Genomic DNA, 23,226 nt, shown 5'->3' with positions numbered 1-23,226 from the left:
TCCTTCCTCTGTTCAGATGTCACACCAAGCACCCTTGTTGCTGTCACCCTTACTACATCTGCTGTAGTTGCCCAACTGTCTGGTAACTCTTCACTACCACCCAGTGCCTGTCTCTCCTCCTCCCTTAACTCAACCTTGCAGTGTTCCTTTTTCAAATTCCACCTTTTGATCTTTGGCTCTGCCCTTACTCTTTTCCTATTCTTGATCTCCAGTGTCATCCTACAGACCACCATCCTATGCTGCTTAACTACACTTTCCCTTGCCATCACTTTGCAATCTTCAATCTCCTTCAGATCCACTCTTCTGCATAGGATGTAATCTACCTGTGTGCAACTTTCTCCACTCTTGTATGTCGCCCTGTGTTCCTCCCTCCCCTATGTTTCTCCCTCTTCTTAAAATACGTATTCACCACAGCCTCAAGGGGAAATTGTCTTTTCACAAGACCTTTGGAGGTCAGACTGCAGGGTCAGCCATTATACATTGGAGTAGATAAATGGCCCTGCTCCAGGGCCCAACAGAGTAGGGTCTCTTCTGGCAGTAATGGGATTTGAACAGCTCAGAGCCTTCACTCTGCCTAATTCAGGTTATATTTGCATAGTGCTGTTTAATGAGGGTTTGCTTAAAGCACTGAAACAAATTCACAGATAAAATGTAATTACAAAAAGTACAAAATATTAATTACATAATGCACATAGAAACACAGATTTGTTTAAACACAGATGAAGGCAATTAATTCCTATCCGATGAACCCTATCAATATCTGTCCATTAAAATAACTGTTAATCGATAGATATAAAGAATGAACGAATAAATGAACAAGTGAACTTTTTCCCCAGGGGAAATTTAGCTTTTACAGTAGCTCTTTAAATAAACACAAATGTCAGCAGCATTGCTGTTGTAGGGTCTCATGAAATCCATTTATTTTTTCACAGATGTTTTTTTTCTGATTTTTGGTTTTCATTGTTTTATTTTTCCTTCATTTTTGAATATTTACCAAAATGTTTTTTTTACTAAGAAAGTAGCAACAGCTATAATAGAAAAAAAAATAGAAAAAATACATATATTTTAACTAAAAATGAAATTTTAATTTGAATGTTTTAAAGATCTGATTTCATCAAACTAACAGTCATTATATTCTAATGCCCTTAATCAGTACAATTTGTTTTAACTTGGACCTGTGCTAATTTTTATTTGCAACTCTAACATACATCCCCATTGAAGTACATGATTGTGAGGTGCATGGTGTTTAGCTCCCTGAGTGACTCTCTCTTGTCTGTGACTAGAATCTTGTATTTAGTAAAGTTCCTCTCACAAGCAATTGAGCTACTGGGAAGTATATGTAGGGCAGTGCTATCTCTGCCTCTTTGGAAAATGCTGTCTTGCACCCTTCCAGTAATCAGCGATCTCCACAGAAGAAGAGAAACCCACATTTGAAGCACAGTGTAAATATGCTGTCCATCCTAAACTTAGCTCTGCTGATGGGCTCTTCAGAATTTTCAGTTTAATTTATCCTTGAATGTGTGTTTCCATAGCAAGGGACTTCCTGGGATCAAACACTCTGACTAGCTTATATACCTTCTTCACAGGATGGACATCCCAGTGTTTTGAAAACTTAGCAAAGGCAATGTGAAATGCATCATGCAGGTGGTCAAGCACTTCTCTCCTCTGTTGCATGCCCATCTGATTGAACAGCTCATCAGTTTTGGGGAAAAAGCCATAGGTTTTTGCAGTTCCATTCATCAGGTTAGGTGCCCAGATCCTCCATGATGCTGTATGCCGAGACTGCAGTAGGGCAGTGAGTGTCCCACAGTACTCTAATAACTGACTAGTTTGATTCACCCCTCTGAGATGGTTAGCTTCACTTTTAGGGTCTCCAGTTTTTCCTCAGTTTCAGTCATCTCTAGGATTTTTGTTATAGCCTGAGCTGAAGTGTTCTTTGCCAGAAAGAACTCTTTGTAGAGGTTAATATGTTCACTGTGGTACCATACTGATTTGAACCAGCTATTCCACCTGGCGTTTCCTGCCTCAGGGACCCTTGGCCAGCACAGTCTTTTTCAGTGAGATGATTACCCATCTCCTTTTCCTAGTAGGCTTCTTGAAGAAGGCAGCCTTCACCCACATCGCTAGTGATGCAGCCTCACTGAAGTATTTATAGTGCTACTAGGCCTCTCCCATCAAACTGGTGACATGACACAAACAGGTTGAGTGCACACTGAGGCATAAACTCTTTTAAAACCTCCTGGTATGCTTTCAGAAAGTATAATGCATTGTCTGTTACCACTGCTAAAATGTCAGTAAGATTCAGCAAGTTGTTGTGTAAGGACTGAAGTAGTGTCTTTTAAAAGGTGTAAAAGTTGCAGCTGTCCATAAAGAACATCTGCCAGAAAGTGTTGATCTTCAGTACCTGTAATTGTAATTATGTAAATTATTTCTAATGATTCTTAAACTTTAAATGTTTACAGATTGAAAATGTACGTCATTGCCTCTGTAGCTCATTTTCAAAAGAACCCTTTAACAACCAGTGCCATTTACTAATAAGATTTTTCTTTGGGAAAGACTTTTAATACCTGTTAAATATAATTTAATCGGTGCCTACATAAAAGAATTACCTTACAGCCAAATGTTTGCTCACCTGTCACTGTGTTGAGAACACTGTGGTCTCAGCTATCAGTGGTTTAATCAATTGCAACATAAATTTTATTGCCACAAATTGTTCGAAGAATGGCATCCATATGTTGTTCAAAGACAAGTGGCAAATGAGTTCAATGAAAACTGCTCATTTTTCTGGCAGTGCATCTCCCTGTTTATAATGCTTAATAGTGAAAGGATGCATCTTCGTCATTTTTTCTAGCGATATGTCTGACACAGCACACATGGTCATAAGGTCCTCCACAAACTGGCGTCTTGCCTCTGACGATTTTTTTGTTTCCTCTAACTGAAGGGAAACACTCCTTGGTCTTAATTTTTCCTTGTTCTTGAGATGGGTTTTAGATTTGATGTTGTCACTGCAAGTATCTGTGGTATGCTGGCAAAACTTGCAGAAAAGTTGTCCAGATTCGTAGAAATCACCAGGATATTGTTGTGGCCTTAATTGTTCGGTTAAGCTTGTGTTTCTTAGTTTTTTGGACATAATTGTGGTATCTGATACTGCTTGCTTACGACATTTCCATCTGTCTCATGCAGCCTAGCTAACATTCATGCCATTAACGAGAATACATACAGAAACACTGACACAAACAGATAGAGGCACGACTGGATTTCTATGAAGAAATTGCATTCGCTTAAAAAATACAACAAACTAGAAAGTGGTATCTGAATGACAGAACTTCTGATTTCTGATATGTTTATTAAATTGGGAAGTTTTGTAACAGTCACCCCTTCAGTCGCTAAATTCTGCACATTTGTTTTTAAATTTAAAATCTGTTTTTATTTGTTGATTTTGTGATTCCATCTGTGTTCTCCACATTGTGGAAATCATAGGTCCCAACTGGTGAAAATAAATCTCTAGTTGGGTCCACAGTCCGTTTTATAACAAAGTCAGATGGCAAAGTTCAGTCACAGACCTTGAGGTCTAGGCCAGCTGGCTGCCCAGTCTCTTCAGGGCATTCTACAAAATCTCTGCCAAGTCATCTAATATAATATTAGAAATCTTTCAAGCCTTTGATTCCAAGTGGCAGTTGTTGCCTCAGATGTAGGAATCAGTGGTGATATTTGATTGTAAAAGAGATTAATTAAAGTTCACATACGACAGTTTATCATGCAACACATGTCATGTCCCACCTTTTGAACAGAAGATGTGTTCTTTAAGTGCTCTGAGCTTGCATTATGAAAATGAATTTAATAAAAAGTAATAGCTATCAAATATTAAAGCCATGCCCAAATTTCAGTGCCTCATCCTAGACAAATAAACAAAAGTTTATTATTTAAACAATTGTCTAGTTTTCCTTAATACTTAAATATATAATATAACTAGCTGTGTTACTCTGCATTGCCCAGGAGATTTCTTAAGTGTGTGGGACTTGGTTATAGTGCTGTGGTTTAATTGGACGCATCAGAAGTACTATGTGGGTAAATGAGTACTTTGCTGTATACAGTTTTTTTTTTTTTTCCTCTTCACCCTGGGACTAATATTATTAAAGAATTGGTGCTCCTTATCTTATATCATACCATTCATTTTTTTAAGTCAGTTTAATCCTGAGTTGGAGCCTAACCCAGCAAACATTGTGTGCAAGGCAGGAACAATCCCTGTACAAGGTGCCAGCTCACTATAGGGTGAACACACACATTCACACACCACAGCTAGTGCATCTTCATCAGTCCACCAAACCTGCATGTCTCTGGACTGTAAGAGGAAAGTGGAGCACCTGGAGCATGCCCATGCAGACATGGGGAGAACATGCAAACTCCACACAGGGAGGACCTGGGACAGAAACCAGTGCTACCACTTTGCCACCGTGCCACCCCCTCTTGAGCATGCTACACACAGTTGCACATGAGTAAAACATTCCTGCTGTAATCAGTTCTTGTTTTTCCTAGCAAATTTGGCTTTTGTTAGAGGTCATTGTGAAACACAATTTTAGAGGAAACTTGTATCTTTTTTTAATTCAAACAGGTAAGTAGTAGGAATAATGGGAATTGTGGATATAAATATAGTTTCACACTGTAACATATTCTATAAAATGGGGCTGCAACAATTAGTCGACGTAATCAACGGCGTTGACTACAAAAAATCGTCGACATGGATTTTTTATTGTCGACGCTTCATAAACAGAACCTTCAATAGCGGCTCCAGTCACAAAGAACCACATTGGGTTTTGTAACTGCAATGCACTACATGAACTTCTGGGGGCAGTATCATTTGTAGTTTGTCAAGACTTCAGAACACAGTCTTACTAATGAAGAACGTCTGAGGAGAAGAAGAATGTAGAGAAAAATAAACGTGGTTGCAATGGCGAGTCGGATAGAGGAGGGGGAAGGAGATGGAAAAAAATGACGTACAAACTTTCTAGAGTGAGGGAGCACTTCACTGAAAAAGAAAAAAAGTTGAATGCAGATTATGCAAAGCAGAGCACTCTTTTCACAGCATGAGCATCTGAAACGCAAGCATCTTGGAGCCATGCCACTGCCTGTTGAGAGGTAAGTTTTAGCAAGTAAAGTTAGTGTCACGTGTTAACGTTGAAGTTTGTACTATAATGTATATATCAAGGTTTGGACAATGATAGTTAACCCTTAAACCGACACATACTTGGGGGGTTAATGCACCCCTGGATGCCAAATACTTTTTAGTTGCACTTTTTAACTAAATGACACAATTCACAAAGAAAATGTGAAATTTTAATGGAACACATATTTTTTTCATGCAAAGAGCATCACAATTACTGCAACACTGATCATTTTACACACTGCAAATGAACTGTAAAAACTATAAAAAAAAAAAAAAAACTACTGCAACAATCTATTATATATGTACAAGGTGCAAGTGAAGCCATTGATGAAATTCAGTAAATCACGCGCCAACTGTGCTTGAAGTGGCTGCACACAAACACACAGAGGTAAACACTAATGATTGCAGGCTCGTCTAGTACAGCGGCTGAATCCCAGAGACAGTGGTGCTGCAGTTCTGCCGGGACCAGAAATGGTCATGAGCTGGCTGCTCAACGAATGTATGGCACTGACTGATCAGCTCCGGCATGCTGGCAAATTGCTCTGTGAAGCATCTATAGCCAGTTTTGGCTTTCAATGAATGTGTGTCACCGAATATGCTCTGCCCCTGCGTGTTGACAAATTGCACTGAGACACGACTACAGCTGGTTGCAGCATTCAATTAATATACATCGCTGAATATACTTGGCTCCGGTGTGCTGGCAAATTGCACTGAGAAACAACTTTAGCTGCTTGCGGAGTTCAATGAATGTACGTCACCGAATGTATGTCACCGCATATACTCCACATTGCACTGGAAATCGACTCTAGCCAGTTCCAGTGGTTTAAGTGAATATAATTTCAGTTATGTTTGCTAACGTGTTTGGAGCTATAGTAAACGAGTGAATAAGAGTAGCTGAGCTGTCCTAGGTTTTTTTTTTTTCTTCTTTACGTATAATACTTGAGTTAATATGAATAGTAAACCATCTGTAACTAAAGTTAGGTTTTTGGAGTATATCAGTAATTAGCTTGTTACATATTTTAGTCCGTTATTTTTTTTATTTTGGCATAATATAGTACATGATATGGTAAACTACAACACTTTTCCTTCAGAGTGTGATTAAAACATCTTTCTCTGTCTGCAAAATCATTCTTGTGTATTCCTGCTACCTCTTCTCCCTCTGAGGGTCTCTTCTCAGCAGCTGGGAATATTGCCTCAAAGAAGAGAGTCAGCCTCGCACCAGAGCATGTCGAAATGCTCACGTTCCTGCACTGCAATCGGGAATATATGAACTGAATCTTTTATAAACTGTACATTATTGTTTTATTTTATTTGAATTGAAGCTTTATTTAAACTTTTGGACTTTAAGACACACCATTGGCCATTTTTGGTTAATTTTAAGTGCCCTTTTTTGGTTAAAGACTATGTGCACTTTAGTTTGTATTGTTTAATGTATTTCTTTTTTATTGTGATGGTCACACTAATATAAAACATCTGATTATTTTCAAATTCATATGTTTCACTGGTTATTTTAATTTGATTATTATTAATTTTAATTGTGTTAATGCAGAGACATCAGGGTGACACTCACAGGTGGCCAGACTTGAGCAGATGAGGCAAGACATGCACTGGAGCCCAGAACAGGATGTGCAAGCACAGGTCGCAGGCATGAAATAATCATGACCAATTGGAAAAAAAAAAATGAATGATTAGTCGACTTCCAAAATAATCATTTGTTGCAGCCCTACTATAAAAGTGATAGCTTCAGTGAACCTGTTATATATAACATTAACATTAATGTGGTGCACATTTAAGTGGCCATTTGAATGCATTGAATGTTGTAGGCATTGTACTGAAAAAAGGGATGAAAAAAATAATACCATGAACTATCTACAGTGTCCATCTTCTCTATGATTTGACCATGGGGGACCCCTTTTGGGAGTTGTGCAAGTGTTTAAACTGACGAAGGCATGCTGTTGCTCCCAGCTTGTGTTGTACTTAGGGTTTGAAGTGGGTGGTGCACTTTACTGGCAGTGGCTTGCTTGTGCTTTGAGAACTAGAGTATAGCAGCACGTTGTAGTCTGACCTTGAAGGTACACCTCAGTTCTTTTCAGTACAGTAATCCCTCGCTATATCGTGCTACGACTTTTGTGGCTTCACTCCATCGCGGATTTTATATGTAAACATATCTAAATATATATCACGGATTTTTCACTGGTTCGCAGATTTCTGCCGACAATCGGCCTTTTAATTTATGGTACATGCTTCCTCAGTTGGTTTGCCCAGCTGATTTCATACAAGGGACGCTATTGGCAGATGGCTTAGAAGCTACCGAATCAGAGCATGTATTATGTATTAAATAACACTCCTCAATGATATACGATGTGCTTCCCGGGCGGTGCTTCACATACTTAAAAGCCCGAACAGCACATCTCTGTCTCTCTCTGACATTATCTGCTCCTGACGGAGGAGCCTAAGCAGAGGGGCTGTTCGCACACTGGCCTAGAGGATACGGAAAATGCTGAAAGACTACCTTCACATTGCTCTCTTTCTTGCGGCTGCTTTGTCGCGGTGCTTTGCATACTTAAATGTCCGAACAGCACCTATTGATTTTTGATTGTTTGCTTTTCTCTCTCTCTGTCTGTGTGTGTCTCTCTCTCTCTCTCTCTCTCTCTCTCTCTCTCTCTGACGTTCTCTGCTCCTGACACGCACTCCTTTGAAGAGGAATATATGTTTGCATTCTTTTAATTGTGAGATGGAACTGTCATCTCTGTCTTGTCATGGAGCACAGTTTAAACATTTGAAAAAGAGACAAATGTTTGTTTTCTGTGTTATAAAGTCACTACCTCTACAACCTCCTGTGTTTCTGTGCAAATCTGTGACCCAAGTGTGACAATATAAAAACAACAATATAAACATATGGTTTTTACTTCACGGATTTTCACCTTTTGCGGGGGGTTCTGGAATGCGACCCACGTGATCGAGGAGGGATCAGTGTATTGCAAGTATGTTACCACAGGCCACTCCCCCAACCCCTTTGTTCTTTGAAGCTTATGTATATAAGAGTGCTTGACAATCCTATCTGGCTTGAATTTGGAAGTATTTTATGCTGCATCAGGAGTAGTGTGAATAAGCTCACAGAATTTCTTCTTACTTTTCTTTGTCTACTTAACATGTCATTTTCTATACATTTCACCACCTCATCTTTTTCCTGTGCAGGCAGCTACCATTTTTTGCTTATTGGCAGCCTCAGTGAGTCCTGCGTGGTTGTCAGACACATTTCTTGTAGAGAGAAAGAAATGATTCACTCACTGGCAGTTGTATGTTGCATTGTCACGATGTTATTCCAAACACAGAATCAAAATTCAGTGCGATATTGACGAAAAGGTAAAAGCGAAAAGAGATTGAATATATTGACATAGGTGATATGACAGAAGTGCACCACGCGAAATGCAAATCATGTGGCACAGCAGCAGCAAGCCAGCAGGTGATCGAGAAAAGAGGAGGTTAAAAAAAAAAAGTTTCCCATTGTTTCACCATTTAAGTGGGGGTTTCGGAGGAATGATCACGATCGGTGCTTCAGCCCCCCCCTCTTCACAATGTGAGCAGCAGAGATGCGAAGTGGTTGTCGCGAAGCTCCCCAGTTGAGTAAAAAAAAAATGCAAGCACACTCTCATTGTAGCAAACCTTAGATACTTGATAATACTGTGACTTGGAAAGTTTTGTTTTTTCCACCAAAAACTACTTTAGAGTTGTGTTAAATAAGAGTTATCAGTCCTACTTGTTTAAGTGGCTCTGATATTATGATGTTGGGATATTAATAGTATGTTCTGTAATTTCAACTTTACAATTATTGAAAAAAATGCCAATGAATGAATGCACAAAATTCACTTTTTAAGATTAAATAAGTATATGAATGTCCCCTTGGGATTAATAAAGTATCTATCTAACGTTGATCATGTATCCGTGTTTCTAAAAATACACTGAAATCCATCCAAGTATTTGTAAAAACCCCATTGCTGCATGGGGAATGACACATCCATTCCACCTTCAAAAGTAAAATTCGGTCCTTTGGTAGCAGAAATAGGTTCAAAGCTCTGTTAGAGAGAGAGAGCGCTCAAAATCAAAACTTAAACCCTAATTTTAACCGGGCTTTTCTATGGAAAACATGGAGTAAAACATTTCTTTAAATTTTACAAAATGTGCCTCAGGCTTTGTATTGAGTTATTTAATATTTCCTTGAACATTAATGTTATGTAATTATAATTAATGTTATGTGCATTTTATTTTTTTTAAATGATTCTTTTAAGCATGTTCTCAGAATTAATATTTTCACAATATTGTTCCTTTGTGTAACTTCTCCTTTCATTATTGAATATAAATATTACCACTAGTCAGTGGATAGTGATTTTCATGAAAGTCAAATGTATTGCAAATGTTCAAGAGCAATGTGTTCATTAGAGATTTAAGTAAAATGACAGTAAACTTAATCTTAAAGTTAAGACATTCTGTAGTGGAGCTAAAAAAAGGGTTACATTTAACAGTGAACTTTTATGGATGATTTTGTCTACTACATTGTGGAAAAAAGTATAATTAAGATACTCCATCTTCCTTCACCTACTTCAGCAGTGTTGAGTATATTTTATATTTCAAAATAAGCTTACAGGCCTGATTGTTAGTTCGCTACACTTAAGGTTTCATGTAGATCATTTGTAGTGGGATTCGCATTTTTCTTTCATGTACACACTCATTTCATGTGTCATGTGGTTGGTTCACATTTGGCCTGTGAGGACTGGAATGGTATAATTCAGTTTATTTAGAGGTTGTTCAAAAATGTTTTTACAGCTAAACACATTTCTTATTTAGCAGCTGAATTTAAGATGTTTGGTATTTTTCAAGTCAGTTGTTTCTTCACAAACATGGTATATATACATTTGTCGTGCTAAATTGTGTTCCAAAGTCCAGCAATTTCTATAAATTTTAAAGAGCAAGATGATTATTTTCAAAAGTTGCTAAGTAATACTTCTTAATCTGTTTATTTAAGTGCACAAATTGTGATTTCATCTTGCATTGCAGTGTATTGTATAATCTTATTTTCATGTAATTCTGTGTACCAGCAAATGAAAATGAACAAGCGTTAACTACCAGAGTTAGCTTCCCTGACCCCAAAAAATGAAAAACGTTTTATACCTTTGGTATTAAGCCCCAGATGACAACAGCATAAGCAACAGTATAGAGATTCCTCACAATGGTGTTTCTTTAGTAGTATACTTTTTTTAGTCACTCCACTATTCTGCAAACCACAAAAACGTTAAATTTCGCATTTGTTCAATTGTGTTCTGTATCACATACTTTCAGTGTGAAGCTTGTTGTGATGAGCGCAAAGCTGGTATCCTGGCTGGAACTGTTGATAACCCACACAGATTTCCTGGTCAGCTTCTCTGTCTCTCTCTCTCTCTCTCTCTCTCCTTTTTATGTAAGTCAGACTTAAAGCCCAGGTTGTACAGGTATGCTAAAAAAGACAAACAGTATTGTAATTGTTTGATCAGCTATGGCTGGATAACCTATTACACTACCAAGTCAAAAGGTATTCAAGGTCTGGTTCAGTCATTTATTTATTTTTTTAATATTAACCACATGCCTGCCTAACTTTAGTTGGCTGCTCATGTACCTGTAAAGGCAAATATCCTGAGTGGAATGGGTTACAGATCCAGTCAAATCTCTCATGTTTTCAGGTGCTGGGAAATAATTTCACATAAAATAGGGATGGATAAGTGTCCCAACATAGGTGAGGGGAAAAATCTCATTTGTATCTTTTCCACATGCTGCTGCTTTTATGGAAATGTTCATTGCCTCCTTGCACTCGAAGTTCTAGTTCATTAAGATATATCTCTCATATATGCAAGTTTTTCATGCCATTTGTTGTCCACAGGCAGTTTTATGTACTTTGATTTCTCAGTAATTAAGAATGTTCGTAATTTTTCTTACACATGCAGAAAATTTTTCCTGTGGGAGAGCCACTTGACTTTTTGTGTAGCTGCAGAGTCTGATGAACTGCCCCTATCTCCTCACTCAGAGCGGCAAACAGACAGCCCTTCGAACACCTGATGGCTCTTTTGATAAAGATTTTCCAATGCAGGTCTCGCAATGTAAAAAGCAGCATGTGATCAAAATATCTGGATTTCTTTTTCTTCACCCTGCTGATAAATCCCTTTGTCTTCCTTTTCATAGATGCTGCCCCATCAGTATGGATGCCAATGTAATTTTGTCAGGTTAATCCTCCCTGTTCCAAATACTCTGTTACTTGAAGCAGTTCTTCTGTGATTATTTTTCTGGAGAGGTTTGAAATATGGTTTTGCCAGATAGCTACCCTGTTCTCAAATCTTCCATTTGCCAACAATTTTTAATTTTTTAATGTGTTCTATACACACCCATAATCATTCAGTATTTTCATTTAACCTGACCGTCAGGGATATTTGGTAGTTAAACTTTTAGAATAGTCTGTGCCTTATAAATTCAGCATGCTACAATGCAGATTGTTCCTGCATTCATGAAAAGGGGGAAAATATTACACAATGGCCATATATAGTCCAGTCTTATTAAAATTTCAGAAACCTCTTTGGTTTATGCAGCTATAACAAGCTAGCTTTTATCATTTACCAGCGTTTAATTTGTTTATCTTTTAAGCATTTGGCTGTAGGTCTTCTGAGGCTCACAGTTTTCATGTTATTCTCATACCAGTTTTTGTCACTAGAAAAACACATTAGTTCTTGGAAGTTTCCTCATCTCATCAATTTTTTTTAAAGCTGTTTGATTTTGCTTTGTTTGGTGGTGAGTGTATCCTCAGAATAAAGCTAGAACAAGCAAGTTTCTTACGGTTCAGCACTGTACTCCTTTAATGCCTTTGCTTTTAGCCTTTGAAGTAAATTTACTAAAATATACTTTACAGAAACATAACTAGCTTGGAAATAAAAAAAAATCCACAAGAATAATTGATGAAAAAATTAGCTTATTATTTGCATTGAGATTATGGCCCCACTTGCCTTCAAGTTACCTGCAACTCCTGTATGGTATGCAGTTAACTTTTTTTTTATTTGTTATTCAAAAAGTTTGAATATTTATTCTTGATGATGCATTATTTAAGTGCAAATTTATTGTGTTAAAATATTCAAATTGCTGTTTCTGTTTGACTAATAGACTTTACAGACTATACAAAAATTCTTCTGGCTGACTGGTTGAAGACTTAAACATTCTGTAAAATTTTAAAGAACTTTAATGAGATATGGAGGGAGGCACCCAGTTAGTTGAAACTTTGAAGAAACTTGGTTATCCAAAGGCTTCTAAACTGAATGGAGAAGATTTTGATTGGTTGTTTGAAACAGGAGAAGACCGCTACTTTCTCCACTGGTTCTGCACTAGTCTAAATAAGCAGCATTTGCTGGATGAGGAAGAGGTAATTGCTTTTGAGAATCTGAAAAAGTCAGGCAAGACAATGTTGGATGAAGAATCTTTGGCTGAGGTTTTGAAGGCGTATCAAAACACAGAGTTGAAAATGGAATCTGCAACACAAGAGAAGATTGAGATTGAGAAGCTGGAAGAAGAAATTCAGTCACTGAAAAAGATGAAAAACCTTAAAGTTCAGCGGCGTAACAAACTTCAGGTAATGGCTACTGTGAGCCGAAGTTCTTCTTTAAAGCTTTGTGCAGAAGAGCAATTAACTGCTAAAGACATTAAGGATAAAATGGAAATATTAGGAGCAGAGAATGCAAAGTTTAACAGAGAGCTGCAATCACTTACAGAAACTGTGAAACGACTTACTGATTTCTTTTGTAATGTGGCCAGTTCTAGTTCTGGATCACTGAAACGCATGCCTGTCTTCTTATCTCATTTATCCCTTGACAAGTATCTGCATCTAGAGGAACATAATACTAAAGCTCTTGTCTCCTATGCAAAAAAACAGTTCTTTGAAGGAATCACTGATTTAGTGGAAAGTTCAAATGAAGAGAACTTTCAGTTGTTAGATGTAAGCAGGAATTCATTCTGTGGAGAAGGTGACCAAGTACAAGAGGAACGTCGAAAAGAGATGGCACGGCTGCAGTTTGCCTACATAGTTGCTCAACACCAGTTAGTTGAAAAGAATGCAGAGGAACAAAGCATCCTGGCAGGACTTAACTGGGTTAAAGAGAATTTTGTCTTCTCTCCTAGAGCAATGGTAAGAATATTAATAGTTTAGTTTATCTTAAACAAAAATTGTGAAGTTATGTAATTCTGACTTTTTTTTTTTTAACATAAGACAATTTATGGATAATTTTAAGATATCTGCTATTTCATATCATTTTGATATATTTCTTACCATTACTCTTATAAGAAGTGTGAAAAGCAGCTAGTTTCTTGAAGATCATATTTGTGTGAGATTCTTTTAATGTTTAATATTTTTGAATTGGTAACATGACCATAATTAAGTGAGCTTTGATGATGTTAATATAGAGTTGACTTCAAATTATGCAATGTAATATTTAGGCTTGATTTCAAATTGGGGATGTTAATAGCGTGCAGATGTATTTCAAGGACAGTTAAATACACATGTTAAAATAAATTTCACATTAGGCAAATAGTACTTAAACCCTCAGAGGGCAAATTTTGTTTTTATTGTATTAAGTTTTCTTGTTTTTATTATTGGGTTATTCCCTTAAAATATCAGTGAGTATGATGCTTTTAAGTTTGTACAATCCAAACACTTAAAGTAGAAGAAGTATGGTAGTCTTCAAGTTGAGCAGTTTTCAAGTGGAACTTTTTTTTTTTTTTTTTTTAAATATTCAGAACCTGTTCTTAAAATGTTTCCTGTCATTCATTGGTCCAAGTATAAAAATAAAAGCCTTAAACCTTGTTCAGTATGTCCAGTTTCAGACTAAGAATGTTCTTGAGTGTTTATCCATGGTTTGAAAATACACCCATATTTTATACTTGCGTATCCATATCATATTAGCAGATAAAATACTTTTGCAATATTTGCCATTTTAATAGAAATCTTGCTGTGCCATTCACCTCATTGCTTGTCTTCCTTAAGCTCTATCATGTAATCCTAGAGGCACTGTTCCCTGAAGCTCATTTTGTAAGTGCTTCAGTTGTTTTAAAAGTGATTCAAGTGGATGGGTAATATTTTCCTCAGGTATTAGATAAACATAATTTGAGTTTTGTAATGTTTCCCATTTTTGCATTATTTATATATTTATGGAATGTTTATGCATGCCTCAAAATATAAACAGCTTTAGGCATGTGCGTGTTTTCATGTTTTTGAACATACCAATTATCTGTGATAAAACATATTGCTTCCAATTTTTCTTTTATTGTCGTAAAAATACCTTAGAAACACTAAAGGCATGTTTTGTAAAATATTTTTGCTTCTTCAAAGTGGACAAATTTGGTAAGTTTTAAGGCTTTTATTTTTTGGATTGATGTCCCCATGACCTGTTTTAAACTAAGAAAATGTGCAACTTTTTTTTTTTTTTTATAAAAACTTTATAAAAAAAATGCTTCACTTAAAAACACAATTGGCAAATTAATGTGTACCTGATTGTCAAAAAATAGTTTTTAATTTCAAAATATGTAACTTATATTTTAAATGGCTATAGAGGGCTTAATATTGTGGAACACGGGTAGCTCAACCGCTGTTAGTCCCTATATTAGATGATTATTAATGACACAAAGGCATATTTGGTTTTCAGTTGATATGGTAAGAGAAAACTGTTCTTTTTGAATATATTATAATATGGTATATTTTTTTAAATTGTCCTCAACATGAGCAGATAAAGAATTGTTCAGATGGTCAAGGGAATCTCTTTCCACTGCTTGAGAGACATAACTAAAAATGGCATACGTGCATATTTTTAGTTCAACAGTAAGGACAGTTTTATACTTCACGCGACACATGTTCCAGTGGACGCTATTGCTATGCAAGCATTGTACTGTTTTTACTTGCATGCGTACTTTACATAAATGTGGAAGATTCCACCAGGTTGCAGTGCGAGATATCATCATGGTGAGAACAGGTTCAGCTTTGCTGTGTTGTGAATTGTCTGAAACGCCAATTAAATTCCAACGACACCTTGCCACAATATCTCTGAAAGGATGGATGTTTAATGATTAAATCCATCAATCCAGGGATGCGCCTATTCTAGCTAGCGTTGGGCGTTGGAGGCAGAAACAATCCCTGTATGGGGCATCAGCTCATCACAAGGTGAATACGAGCAGAGCTACTGCTCTGCCACCATGCCGCCCCACGTGTAATTATTAACAGTATTAATTATTTAAATGAAGTTAACTCTGTAAAATGTAATATACCTGTACATACTTTAATGCATTTCATCATGAAAGTGACATCAAATATAAATCTAAGGATTCTAAAAGTGCAGAGAGCTGGAATATCATTCCGCAAAGTGGCTTTCTGTCATATGTAGATAGTAAATAGAGACTCTGACGTCATGTTCCGACTTTTTTTTTTTTTGTTCTTCACCTTATACAATTTCTTGAATTAGGAATTTGTTAGTTTTCACATACCCCTTTGGGGTTAGAGCGTAGGGGTCAGCCATTGAACATCACCCCTCGAGAAATTACAGGTTAAGGGTCTTGTTCAAGGGCCCCGCAGAGTAGGATCTCTTTTTGGCAGTGACAGAGATTTGAACCGGCAACCTTCTGGATACCAGCATATATCCTTGGCCTCAGAGCCACCACTCTGCCCTACTTTATCACACTGAGCCTTCCAACTTTTTGCAGGTACCGCAACTAATGTATGTTTTGCATTCATTTCTGAGGACGTTCTTAGAGGACCCCTCATATGAAGTACAAACCAGCCCTAAGAAGTATATGCAAATTGTAGGCATGCTCAAACAAAATGAGAGTTCTTGAAAACACAATGAGTCAGACTAGGTGTCATCAGAAGCATAGCTGTGCAGACAACTGACTCGGGACCAGAATTTTGAATGGAAGCTAAATGAATAGAACCATGGCAAGTAATTTGAGTATAGCTCTTTTTGTCTCTGCTGGAAGAGTCACTTAGTTGTACAGCCTTGAGTAAACTTAGTTTATTGGTATAGGTACTTGTTATAATGTACTGTATAATCCATCCTCCTTTTTACTAAATAAAGGATTTATGTTTTTTATATTACAGTTAAATGGAGATGACTATGAGTTCAAGGTAAAATTTGGGCGATTAAAGAAGGAACTTCAGAGTACTGAAGAACAGGTGGAATCCCTTCGTAGAGAAAAGCTGTCGGCCACGTTGAGAGAGAATGCTCAGTCCCTTAACGTTCCAGTGGTAAAGGGAGATTTTGACCTGCAGATTGCTCGTCAGGACTACTATATGTCCGGACAGGATGAAGTTTGCATTCAGCTTCTGGAGCAGAAAGCTTCGTTTGAATTGTTACAACTTGCCTATGAGATGGAATTAAGAAAATACAGACAGTTTCACAAACAGCTTGAAGAAATGGTTTTAGACCTTGTGAGGAGCAGAAGTGAATTAGCAAGTAGATTAGAAACATTCTCTGACCCTGCATTGTCCAAACCTGCCAAGCAACGTAGCATTATTGATTCGAAGGACTTTACCTTTAATAGGTTTGTACTTTCCTCTTTTATACATGTTATATAAAGTAATGTTTTTAATAATAGACTTTAAACCAATTTTTAGTGATGTGATACAAACATTGAGCCAAGTATCAAATATGCAAACATCTTTTCCAAACCTGCTTTATCTAGCTGAGCATCATGAGAAGCTAAAGCTCTATCCCAAATGCATCTGAGAATGAGGACCCAGGGTGCACTTCATATACATATTTACATAGGGCCAGTTAATCATAGATCTATAAAAATATTTATATAAACAGAATGATTTAATGAATTATTGCACAAAATATAAATGTCACCCTAGAATTATGGTTAAAGATTAGATATCCTGAGTTCTTTCATATATGTTACATGTACATTGACATTTTTCTTGTCCCCATTAATACTTAGCAACATTAGAATAAAAAGAACTGTATAAATTCATAATAACCAATGTTGCTGTGCACTTTCACATCACGAGCGTGCATAAAGTAATGACAACAGCAGCTGTCAGATGTGTTCAGGGTATTTTGGGACTACTCTGAATAAAGGGCCTGATAAGTAAATATATAGTGATGTACAATGTACTGATTATTAAAATATGGCAGGAGTGCAATGATTAACCAATATTTGATTAATATAACAGTTTAATCAGTTTAAGTTATTTAATTCTCTTATTGTATTGCTGTGCCTGAAACAGACTTGCTTTTTTTATTTTTTTTATTTACTAAGCACATAATGACAGTGTTTAGGCTACTGTTCAGATCATTTTAAATCTAGGAGGAGGGATAGGTACTTTCAACAAAAAAAAAATACTGTGGATTGTGACTGTTTTGGGTGAAGAAAGTTTCTGAAAATTGTGTAATGCTATGCTGAAATACAAAGGTTTCACACCTGTGATGTTCTGCCCTTTGCAAATCAACCTACCATATTAGGAGCACTAAGGCAAAAATGGCTCACCGATGATCAGAAGAAATCCTACCGTCTAGTAATAGCACAAGACATGTTAGAAGTCATTGTAATTGAATGGTAACTCTTTTGGCAGGAATTCTTTATCTTTAGCCAGAATAGTGCCTTCCATCTAAAGACTCCAGCCATACAGAAAAATATCTTAGCAAGATGACACAAGCTAAAAATCAGCTAGCTGCATTCGGAGTACATTGCACTAAGATCTGACTTGTGGATGATTCTATGGTATATCACAATAACAAGTCATTACATAGGAAGACTACTACATGAAATAGGTGGTAAAGAGCCTTTCTGAGTAGCTAGGTAAAATGTATGTGTGTGCTCATTAGAATGAGCAAAATATTGTAGCTGCTAATTCACCCACCACCAGGATTATTCACTTGTATGCTCCAAATTGCAGTCAGGGACACAAGTAATATGTTAGACGTAGTCAGAGACAATCTGAGTATAAAGAAAAAAAACAGAATGAGTGGGTGTTCAGCTGCCAGTCAGATATTTTAACAGGGTATGTATGCAACTGACTGACTCTTGAATATGTCAATTTGCTCCAATATCTAGGCAGAAATGCATAATATTAAGTAAGTAAAATATAAACTTGATAGTTTGCAACACTTTTTTTTGTTTGTTTTTATGTTAAGTCGAAAAAAAAAATCTTTCTTGCACTCAGATATTTTTCTGGGATATTTAACATTGGATTAAGTTTGTGTTATTTAGCAGGGTGTTTCTCTTAATCTCTCTCTAATTAAATTATTTATTCAATTGCTGCTGTATCTATTATGAAATGTTCTGAAAATTATTTCCTGAAGCTTTTGGAATAAGGCTTGACTAGGCATTTCATATTTATGATGACACAGATCAGATGTTCACTGGCAAATTTAAGACTGGCCTGTTCATGTGCCTTCTTGAACAGGGGGACCTTGCAGGCACTGCAAGATTTCAGTCCATTGCAGTGTAGTGTGTTACCAGTGATGTCTTTGGTGACTTCAAATCATTAATAAGCTCCTCCTGTGTAGTTTTGGGCTGATCACCTTTCTCATGATCATCCTCACCCCATCAAGATCTTGCATGCATAATCAGACCGAGGGGGATTGATGGTCATTTTATATTTCTTCCATTTCTGAATAATCGCAACAACAGTTGTCATCTTTCCACCACACTTCTTGCTAAAGGTCTTTTAGCCCATTCTGGCCTTTTGCAGGTCTACAATCTTGTCCCTGACGTCCTTTGACAGCTCTTTGGTCTTGCCCATGGGGTGGAGAGGTTGGAATGGAAGAAATTGATTTTGTGGACAGGTGTGCTTTATACGAATGAGTATCTGTAATTAATTGATTGATTGGCTGCGTGCTCATGTGGCACACAGATTACAATCTGTTGGAGCCAGAATTCTGGCTGGGTTTTTGGGGATCAAACACTTATTTCTCTCAATGACATGTACATCAATTTATAACTTTTTTGGTTAATATTCTTTCTCTCTCCATTAAAAATGATACTATTATAAAAATTAGAGACTATTCTATTTCTTTGTAAGTGAACAAACTTACAAATTCAGCAGGGGATCAAATACTTATTTCCCCCACTGTATAGGTCCTAAGTTTTAATAGTTAATAGCACAACAGTTTATTTTTTAAATATATTTATAGGATTTTTTCAGCCAGTGTGCTAGCTAGACTTTCCCAATTCTTCATGTGTAATTGCAAATGATTACCATTTTAATTATGTATTACTTGTTTCTTAACAAAACTGTTAACATATGATACACACAAAAAAGATAAACACCATACAAACATAAAAAAGCTGCAAATCTATTGATCTGAGATCGATATCATGCAGATAAAAGGCTAACATGTTTAACAAGGTTACAAGCAAAGCAATTTTTTGATTTTTAAGCTAACAAGCCTATTGTTTACTAAGGTGTAATTTTAAATTCTTTATCTCGTTTTTTTCTATTTGAAAATGTAAGCTACTGTACTTCACAGAAGCTCTGTTATCATCCAAACCCATATAATCAGTGCTCATTTTAGTAATGGGCAAAATGAAAAGGTATGAATTCATTAAAGTAGCTTTTTTCCCCATTTGTCTAATTGCACAGAATGGCTCTTTAGGTTCCTTTTTCTCACTTTATTACTTAACTTTCCTTAATGCAAAGTCTACCAAAGTCTTCCTTACTGCTCTGTGTACAGGAAGTTTGCAGTAAACATATCTCTCTACAATGTCTACAATCTACCTACAATTCTGAAAAACAAGCTGTTTCCTTCACCCATTTTAAAGTTAACAGATGGCGCTGGCTGAACTATTGTAGTACCTTGCATAAAGGAGCACTACAACTAATAACTGTAAAGATTAGAAAAAATAGTTTTTTGCAATCATCCAATTTACCTGTCATTGATCAAGTTTTTTGTAGTCCAAATCAGCTGAGTTAGAAGATTGGCCAATCGACTGGAGCATCGCTAGCTAATTATGTAAACATCCCATGTGGTTTAAAATAAACTGGGAATTCCTGCTGCTCTTTCAAGGCAGAATAAAAACGTTGCCAGTTTTATTCCATTGTGAAAGTAGTGGATGCTAAATTAGCCCTGGTGTATGTCTGTCTTTGTATGTTCACCCTGCAATGGACTGGAGCTCTATCCAGGGTTTGTTCCTGCCTTGTGCCCAGTGCTAGCTGGCAATATGCTCTGTCATTCCCATGACCTTGCTCAGTGTAAGTGGTTTTGAAAATGGATGGGTGAGTGGATGGAATTAATAGAGAGATACAAATGATTTGTGCACATTTTTAGAGCTGGGTGATGTGACTAATCCAGTGGCAATTGCAATTGTTTAACCTTGTGTCACACATTTGAGAGAGTTGAAATGATGGTTGGTTATTCATTGTTTAACAATTCATAAAAGCTCCAAGAAGGAAATGAAGGCTTTGCATTCATCTTCAGATTGTTTTAACCCCTTATCAAGCGGGGTCATTTTTGCTAAATCGCTTGTAATTTGACCTCTCCAAATTAGAATCATTGCTGTTATTGAACTATCTGGAGTATAAACACATGTTTGGTCGCTTTGTAAAGGTAACATTCTCCAGTTTCACCCTTAGTAGTCAGAATCACTGTAGGTGTGACTGATCAAAAGTTATGCACATTAGAACTCGCAAAAAAAACGAATTCTTTTGTTCTCGCCTAAGTTTTTTTATGAAAATAAAGGAAAATAAAGCTGCATTAGGTAGGTGGTGACAGAAACACACTATGTACCAACAGAATAACTTGTTGACTACTCACATTTCAAATTTGAAAAGAATACCTGTAAAAATGACATTTTGACACCAGTTTTTATGTGGGCATGTCGAGGTGCTTTTTAGAGGGACCATTATCCACATTTTGGAACGTATGGAAAAAGTGTAATAACTTTTGAATGCTTCAACCCACATATATCAATGAGGGCTCTACTGAAAGCTTACACCTAAAGGAATCTATATCTACATACAGTGTCACTCTATTAGTTATAAAAATAATAAAAACAATAAAAAATACACATTTCTATGTAAAAATAGTCAATACAAGTCTTATGGGCCAAAAATATATTTATATTTTTATTTTTTACTTTTTTTTTTATAAAATGCACACAAACTATATATATTTCTTTTACAAACTGTTACAACACAGCTCAGCGTTTTTCCATGTGCCACTTGATGGCAGCAATCACTAGCAAGCAGAAAGCACAAGGCGTGGCACATGTCGCTCTCTGCCATTAGACGTCTCCTGGGCGGTTGAATACTTTCGCAACGCGCACATGCATCTATTATTTAATCAGCGTTTATTTACGTTTAAACTTCTACTTTTATTCATATTTAAAATGCGAAAAAACTTGGCGAAATCACAATAAACAACCACGCACCAACTCTGCAGACTGGCACAAATGCCACCTTCACGCAGCTCGATCGTTTTGTTTACAAGTTAGTATGGCAAGTTACATATCAAAATGCTCGGCTGCTCATTGGCTGTAAGTTTTGAGTGTCAGTCACAGTGTCCAATCAAACTGGTAGATTCTACCAGGGTTTGGAGCTATACGTCATCCTTCAAGCTGTCTGTGACACTCGTTGGCTATACGAGGTGCCAGTCAACCCCAGACCCGTCGTAATTGGCCAACTTAGGTGTCGATCAGAAGCTAACACTTCCGTGTTTCATGCGGTAGCATGGTTATCGCCGACAGAAACAAATTACGTCTGATATGAGCAATATAAATGAAAAAAAATTACGTAGGTGGTCTCAAGTTATGAAACGTTTTCTGGAGTTTTTGTCCCTTTGAGAATATATCGTGTGTTTTGGACCTAAATCGTTTTACTGGATTATATTCGCTGGAGCCTTACGGACACAATGGGATCAATACTGCTCGGAAATATTGATGTTCGACTTGCAGGGGGTCTTCAAAGGTAGGGAAAGTCAACTCTTAAAAGTATGTACTTCTCTGTAAAAAAAGGCTTTAGTGTCAGTGCTGTGGTTGTTGTGTGTCAAAATGGTTTATATCATCGTAAGACGAGACTTTGAAGTTTCATTTGATGGGTAGGGTGTCGAGATGCATGGCAGATGGGCATGCACACATTACTGTAACTTTTTAAAACGCTGTTATGTCCCGGGACTGGTACGTGTGCGCGTTATTAAGCATGGCCACAAAGGTCATGCCAAGCCCTCCATCCATTTTATAACTAGATTATCTTGCTTGGGTTTTCTAAGAGCTGACTTATTTTTGGCACACTGGATGAGGGATAGGATGTAACATTGGACAGGGCTCCAGCTTTGTACATATTCACATTTCTGTGTACAATGCTGAAAAACAAGCTGTTTAATACACCCATTTCAACATAAAATTTACTTAGTTGGCCTGAACAGTCATTTGAAATCAGCTTGTAATGCCTTAAAACAGAGATCACCAACTCCAGTCCTGGAGGAACACAGTGGCTGCAGGTCTTCATTCTAACCCTTTTCTTAATTAGTGACCTGTTTTTGCTGCTAATTAACTTCTTTTGAATTAATTTTAATTGACTTGTTGTAAGGTTTGCTCCCCTGAATTTATTTATCATTCCTTTTGATTGCATCATTTATTTCCTTAAATGCACCCAAATGGAAATTAAGTGTGAAATGAGTGAGCCAACAGAAAACCAACTAAGTCAGGGCATCAGACTCCAACCAATTTAACTTCAACCAGTTGCTTAATTAGGCACCAAGTCTTGTCATTAATTAAACCCTTTCTTTAATTCCGTGGCTTGTTGCTGCTCTCATTGTGCAATAGCATACATTTCAGAAATTGTTGATTTTTCTCTTGTTTAAGAGCACTGTTAATGTTTCGGGGACCTGAGCAGATCAACATTCCTGAGACCTTCATCTATCTTTATTTTCAGATATTATATTGTGGACACAGTTCGATGGTCATGTTTTGGCTCATTTTGTATCATTATATGGCAGCTATTTAAGGAACAAGAAACAAGGGTTCTGAGTCTTCAAGAGCAGATCAATTAAAATTAATTGAAAAGAAGTTAG

At 36.8% G+C, this 23,226-nt stretch overlaps 1 protein-coding gene across 3 annotated transcripts in view; it reads left to right on the top strand.

The window, feature by feature from the left end:
* The window catches only part of haus3 (HAUS augmin-like complex, subunit 3), a 35,116-nt gene that overhangs the window by 3,256 nt on the left and 8,634 nt on the right, over positions 1 to 23,226 (top strand). For all 3 annotated transcript variants that reach the window (XM_039751724.1, XM_039751723.1, XM_039751725.1), the window contains exons 2-3: positions 12,341 to 13,355; positions 16,311 to 16,753. In XM_039751724.1, coding sequence (XP_039607658.1) covers positions 12,426 to 13,355; positions 16,311 to 16,753 — 1,373 coding nt within the window. In that variant the 5' untranslated portion in view covers positions 12,341 to 12,425. The remainder of the gene's footprint in view (positions 1 to 12,340; positions 13,356 to 16,310; positions 16,754 to 23,226) is intronic.

The sequence above is a fragment of the Polypterus senegalus genome, chromosome 4 (genome assembly GCF_016835505.1).
Source record: "Polypterus senegalus isolate Bchr_013 chromosome 4, ASM1683550v1, whole genome shotgun sequence".
NCBI classification, from domain to species: Eukaryota; Metazoa; Chordata; class Cladistia; order Polypteriformes; family Polypteridae; genus Polypterus; species Polypterus senegalus.
The sequence above is the reverse complement of the archived record's forward strand: the minus strand, read 5'-3'. Positions and strand labels throughout refer to the sequence as shown.